The sequence below is a fragment of the Gossypium raimondii genome, chromosome 5 (assembly GCF_025698545.1).
Source record: "Gossypium raimondii isolate GPD5lz chromosome 5, ASM2569854v1, whole genome shotgun sequence".
In the NCBI taxonomy this organism is placed as follows: Eukaryota; Viridiplantae; Streptophyta; class Magnoliopsida; order Malvales; family Malvaceae; genus Gossypium; species Gossypium raimondii.
The window spans coordinates 39,064,924-39,070,877 of record NC_068569.1 but is presented as its reverse complement, the minus strand read 5'-3'; the positions used below and the strand labels follow the sequence as shown (position 1 = coordinate 39,070,877).

Sequence of the window (5,954 nt, the reverse complement as noted above, 5' to 3'; positions counted from 1 at the left end):
TCTTTTTGTCTACTAATGCAGTATATATATAGGAGTGTGTTGACCTAGGGTCAATCAATGATATACATCAATATAAAAAAAAGAGAAAGTACTAGCAATAATATTCAGAGTAGAAGCTTCTTCTCGAGCTCTAATTGTGTACACTCTAGCAGGTGCTCTAGCTTTAAATCGTTCAGTTGTATCACCAGCCTTTCCTCGACCAGTAGTAGCATTCCTACCATTTCTCGGCCTCCTGCCTCTTTGTGATATAGCTTCAGGCTTGCTAGATTGATTTCAGAAATCACCATGACGCTTTGGACAGTCCTTGAGAAAATGACCAAGAGATCCACACCGAAAACAAGTTTCTAACTTAGATCGACATTCACCGGAATACTTTTTTTCGCATTCCTCACAAAAAGTCTTCTCAACATTTCTCACACTACCAACACTAGCAAGTGGTGAATTAATAGATTTCAAGTTACTCTGTCTTGTTCTATCTCTACTAGTAAACTCTGAATGAGCAGTTGATCGATTTGCATCATTTTTTAGCTTCTTTCAAGGAAAAGTCTGAGCTAATTTAGATGACCCTCGTTTGTTGAAATCTCCAGATCTCAAATCAGACTGTTGGTTACTCTTACAGATTTCTTTAATTTTCTTAGCTCGTTCTGAGAGTTCTACAAATTCACTTAATTTCAATGTTGCAACAGACATCTGAATTTCATTGTTCAAGCCATCTTCAAATCTATTGCACATATCTTCTTCATTTGATACGATATTATGAGCATACTTTCTTAACTGCATAAACTCCTATTCATACTTAGCTACAGATCGATTACCCATTTTCAACTCAAGAAACTCTTTCTTTTCCTTGTTAATGTACAACCAACTAACATATTTCTTCCTGAATTTTATCTAAAAAAAGTCCTAGTTAATATGATCACTGGATGTCATTGTAGTTAAAATATCCCACCATGAATATGCCTCATCTTTCAACAACAAAACTACACATCTAAAACAATCTTCTAGAGTACACGTCAGTTTTGAGAAAACTCTCTTCGTATTTACTAACCAAAACTAGGCTTTTGAATGATCATCATCAACTTTACCTCTAAATTCTTCTGCTCCACATTTCTGAATTTTATCTACCGAAAGGCGAGGGACTATTGTAGACATAGGGTTTTGAGGACATGGAGGTACCAAAGGAGGCATTGTAGGGGGTGGAGGTTGCAAAGTCATAGGGTTCGCTCGTTTAAACTTACTGAACCATTGATTCTCATATCGAAAATACACTTTTCATTTCATCACCAAATGATTTTAGAACTGATGCACTATGACTTGTTTCAGGGTTGGAAGCTTGAACATTACTCTCGGCTTCATTAACTATGGCCCGGTTTGATTCGGTCAACATCTTTTATCTATAAGAAAATACAATGTTAGAACGGATCAAAAGCGTCACATCGCAGGGTATATGTGGCATGTATATTCTAGACCCATTACACGCTACATTAGTCCTAGAATCAACTAAACCGTAGCTCTAATACTACTAAATGTAACACCCCTAACTCGTCTCCATTACCGAATTAGGGTTACAAAATGTTACTAAGCAAAACATTAAAATTTCTTCTATAAAAATTAATACGACCTTAATGTAACTCCATAAACATTGACTAAACCATAAAACACAACTTCACATATCGGATTTGTTGTTTCGAAACTACAGTTTCTGACACCACTAAAAAAGAGGATATTACACTACTAGTGACTAGGTTGAGACCACAATGATCGCGTAACATGGACGACCAGCAAGCTTCATGGCCAGTAGCAAGTTATCAAAGAGTGTTCCCAAGTCTTAACTTTTTTTCATTTCTTTTTTGGGGGCGGGGGTGGAGGGTGGATTTATATTTATAGTTTTCAATATTGAGAGAGGGATTGAACATTAATTTTTGAAGTGTCTACACAGGACTTAAACCACTTGCTTATTGGATCCTATGTCTAGTAAAATTTGTAGGAATAGAAGAGCATGGTCGGTAATGATACACCCGCAGATCAAAGGTGTTGGCCGGTCGCCAATTATCAAAATGCATTCCTTTTATGATTTCGACTTTTCTTGTTAATCATATTTTTCATAATGAATCTTAATAACAGTCATCAAATTTGTAATCACAATAAACACAACCGTACCATAAATGTGCTTAAGAGTAATCGCAGCTTTTACTAATCATTTCCAAAAAGTATGGATAAACATAATTGAATACTGCTACTGCAGCTTCTCAAATGCATCTGTTTCATGATTTTAGACTATAAAAGCATCCCAACTTATATTGTCTTTCACATGGGTCATCTAAATTGTCTTCTTCGTGGATACCTCTGACTCTTCAAGGTTTTGTCACCTTTCGGTGTTAGCTTTAAATATTCAAATCCACATCTTCATACACAACTAAATGCACTTTGCAAAACAAATATAAATTCATCTATCTAGATCCATTCACATCCATTCTGCAAAACGCACTTCTGCAAATTCAAGTCAATAATTCTCTCAACTCTTGAGATCCATTCATCTGAAGTTTGAAGAAATGCATATGATGTGCGCACGCTCACACCAACAAAGCAAACTGATCCGGAGGTCTTACCATTAGGACCTATTACTCAATCTAAGGCAAAGAAATTCAGGGAAGCCTTGTTCCTTACTTGTGCTACGATTCCAGATTTATTCGATCATGTTCATGCCTTAGAACATAGGCTTTATAACATGTTGCATGCTGATATGTGACGTATTTAGGTTCTACTATGTATTATGTATGTATTTAAGTATGTTTGGTATTGATTTGATGTTGTTTGTGTTTTAATGAATAAGATTACAAGTGTTTACAACTTGTATTAGTGTAGAAACTAAGCTCTATAATGTGTTACATACTGAAGTGTAACATTTGCATTAGTTCCATTGAGTATATAAGTGTGTTTGCATTATGTTTACTGACTTGTTAATAAGTTTTCAATAAGTTTGCATTACTTTAATGCATGTTTGTTTTGTTTACCATAAGGAAACGTAATGGACTGACTTAAGATCTCATTTCTAGCTCGGTTGAAGCTCAAACAATAATAGACAATGACTTAAGACCTCATTTCTAGCTCGGTTGAAGCTCAAATATGTGCATGCACTCATCTCGATTCAAATAGTTTCGAAAGATTGTTTCCACTCATTTCATTTCAAGACATTTCTAGCTAGCTCAAACTCGGCTCCACCACTCAACTCCGGTGACGAGTCCGCGGTTAAACGTGTCCTATGTAAGGGCAAGTGTCCTATGCATTTGTGGCAACCCATGTGGCGTCCAAACATGTGAGGAGCACATGACCGCTTGTGCACAAAGTGTGTGTGTGCATGTGTGCGAATATACAAGGATAAGAACAATGGAGGTTGTCGTTTGAAATTTAAATGTATGGTCGCTATTAAAATGACGCCAAAAGGAGTTATAACTTCTTATTTTAAACCCTTTTATTACGACCACAATTTCCATTCAACACCCTCTTTTGTACTTATAAATACATATTAAAATGATGTATTCAAAGTTAAATGATTTATGAAAACAATTACGTTTGAGAATTTCTCTCAATTTCGGTTCTTCATTGAACTTTCCTTGGCATTTCAAACTTAGTTTGTTGTGTCAAATTTTCTTGATACTTCGGGTTCCTAGATCGCTATCTAGAGGGTCCAAGTCCTTTTGACGTTGAACAGATTCGATTCGAGTTTGCTCAGTAGATTGTTCAAGTTCTTTTGAGTTTAACGTTATTCTATTCCAACGATTACTTTTACCATTGTTGAACACTCAAGTTGCTACCTTGGCCGTTTCATGAAGCGTTCGACTTCACCGATTGAATTTCTTTTTGTTTTAAATGCCAACAACTTCATTTTCCTTCCATTTTCGTTCTTTTTTTTTACCCATATTTTACCATGATTATTTCTTTAATTCCTTGCTGTTTTTTTGTAGCAGGAACGTGCTTACAACATTCCTAGATCCGTAACATACGAAGATAGCCTGTTTCGTTAGGCTACATCGTATCAGCATAACTTCGCAATGATTTTGTTTTACTGCTCAAAGACTTCAACATTGACAGTGTGTTCAAAAGGGAGGCTGAGAAGGTGCTCCAAAGATAAAAGAGCAGAAGCTAAAGTCGAATCCTTGAGAATGTTGTGTCTTTAGAATGAATGATGACTGAGTCACTGATATTTTGGTAGACAGGCCAGATCATAATTTTCATACAACTAAACAGTGCTCGTTGCAGTTTAGTTGCTAGTTCGAAACAACATTGACCACGGTCCAGAAGTTTAAAACATCCTTGATATAAGTATGCCACAGTTTAGCAACTAAACTACATTCAGACCATTTCACAACTCCTTTAACAGCGTAAACATTATTTTTTATGGAAATGCTACCCACTACAAAAGACATACATTCCATAACAGAACCATGATATATGTAAAAACAAAACAAAACAAATGCGCAGGTAGTATGAAATACTGCACCATTTAACTATCAAATACCACAGGCAAATGCACAATTATATAGCAGATAAGTAACATTTACCAGACTGTCAGCTTGGTAGAAAAACATAATACAGAAACGCAGAAGGTTTGTTTCTTGAACAGCTTTGAGACAGACTTCAGAACAGTATATCATTACAGAAGCCTCAATAACAAGCATTACAGCTTTTACCGAATCACATCAGTAAAAACAAGAAAAATGTCCCAAAGATATCGGTTCTTTTCTTTTTAAAGTCAGACCAAAAAGGCACCGGAAAGGTAACAGCTCCTCAAACAGGCATTAAAAGTCCCCTTGAATGTTTTTCTACCTCAACCTACAAATTGAAATATAACAAGTGTGAGGATGAAGTTCAATATACAGACACCCACCAAGACTATCAAAACAGAGAATGATTTTTAACTTTAATATATTAAATAAATATTTTTTGACTGTTTAAATAAATTGTTAGATATGTGAAAGCTTCTGCGTGTGTGGGCGTCTGACAGAAAGAATTATAATCCTAGTTTGCCACAGGTTCAATTTATGTGTAGAGCTACATAGAAGCAGTGAAGACTAGTCTACAATGGGAAATGACACTTATCAGAAATCGTCAATTGGAGAGGCAGAGCTACAAGCACGGGATTTCTTCAAGAAATCCCATATTAGATTATATCAAGCTTTGTGACTGCAATTTCCCCAATCTAAATTAAATTTAAATAAGCTATGAAGAAAAAAAGACAAATGTAACACCTCAAATGCATTCTTCAGATGATCAAGTTCCTTATCCAGGTCATTGATAGCCTGATTATATGCTTGCATTGGAGAAGACTGACTGGTCGTGTGGATCTAAGAAATTGCATCAAATTGGTTAAACCCAACTGGAACCGGATAAATCCAAAGATTAATAGCATTTAGTCCTAACCAACAAAGAAAAGACTAACCCTAACAAGGATTTTGTACTGCAGAGGGTGAGGAAGCTTGTAGCCAGCAAACAAAACATTCTCATCTCTGTGCAATTGCCTGATTGTTTATCAACGTTAACAATAAGGGGGAAAGAAAACATAATTAGGAGGTTAATCCAGCAAAATAAGCAAAAAAAAGAGAGGAAACTTGAAAGGAAGAAGATAGTATGCTGCGTACATTCGAAGGATGTTGCCAATAGTGTGGTCTTCTCTCTCGATGGTGAAGGTCGCCGCATTTATGATCTTGGTGTCTCTTTCGTAAGAAACCCTAAATTTTCAACCAACGAATATGTAACAGATATGAGAGGAATTAGGGAAAGAGATGAAGGGATTAAAGAGCCTACTTTTTAGTCCCCTCAGGGACGACGAATCTCTCGTAGCGGTCGGGGGCGTTCATGGCTTTACCGTCTTCTCCTCTGCAACCTCGGCGCCGGCTTTATCAAATATAAATATTACCAACATCCATCATAATTTATCTATGCCTATAATAGTA

At 36.1% G+C, this 5,954-nt stretch overlaps 1 protein-coding gene across 1 annotated transcript; it reads right to left on the bottom strand.

Annotated features, from left to right (window-relative positions):
* Positions 1-4,503: 4,503 nt before the first annotated feature.
* Positions 4,504-5,954, bottom strand: LOC105766054 (DNA-directed RNA polymerases II, IV and V subunit 11). Its single transcript, XM_012585349.2, has 5 exons — positions 5,806-5,954; positions 5,640-5,729; positions 5,441-5,519; positions 5,250-5,345; positions 4,504-4,833 (listed from the first exon to the last, which is right to left on the bottom strand). Exons 1-5 carry the CDS (start codon positions 5,856-5,858, stop codon positions 4,789-4,791), a joined length of 363 nt encoding a protein of 120 aa, XP_012440803.1. The 5' UTR covers positions 5,859-5,954; the 3' UTR covers positions 4,504-4,788.

Bases quoted from the DNA above. Each gene is read 5' to 3' on its own strand.
- LOC105766054 (XM_012585349.2), bottom strand. From the start codon at position 5,858: ATGAACGCCCCCGACCGCTACGAGAGATTCGTCGTCCCTGAGGGGACT. The intron at 5,730-5,805 runs GTAGGCTCTTTA...TTGAAAATTTAG, and splicing joins GTCCCTGAGGGGACTAAAAA to GGTTTCTTACGAAAGAGACA. The intron at 4,834-5,249 runs GTGTTACATTTG...TTCAATTTGTAG, and splicing joins ATCTGAAGAATGCATTTGAG to GTTGAGGTAGAAAAACATTC.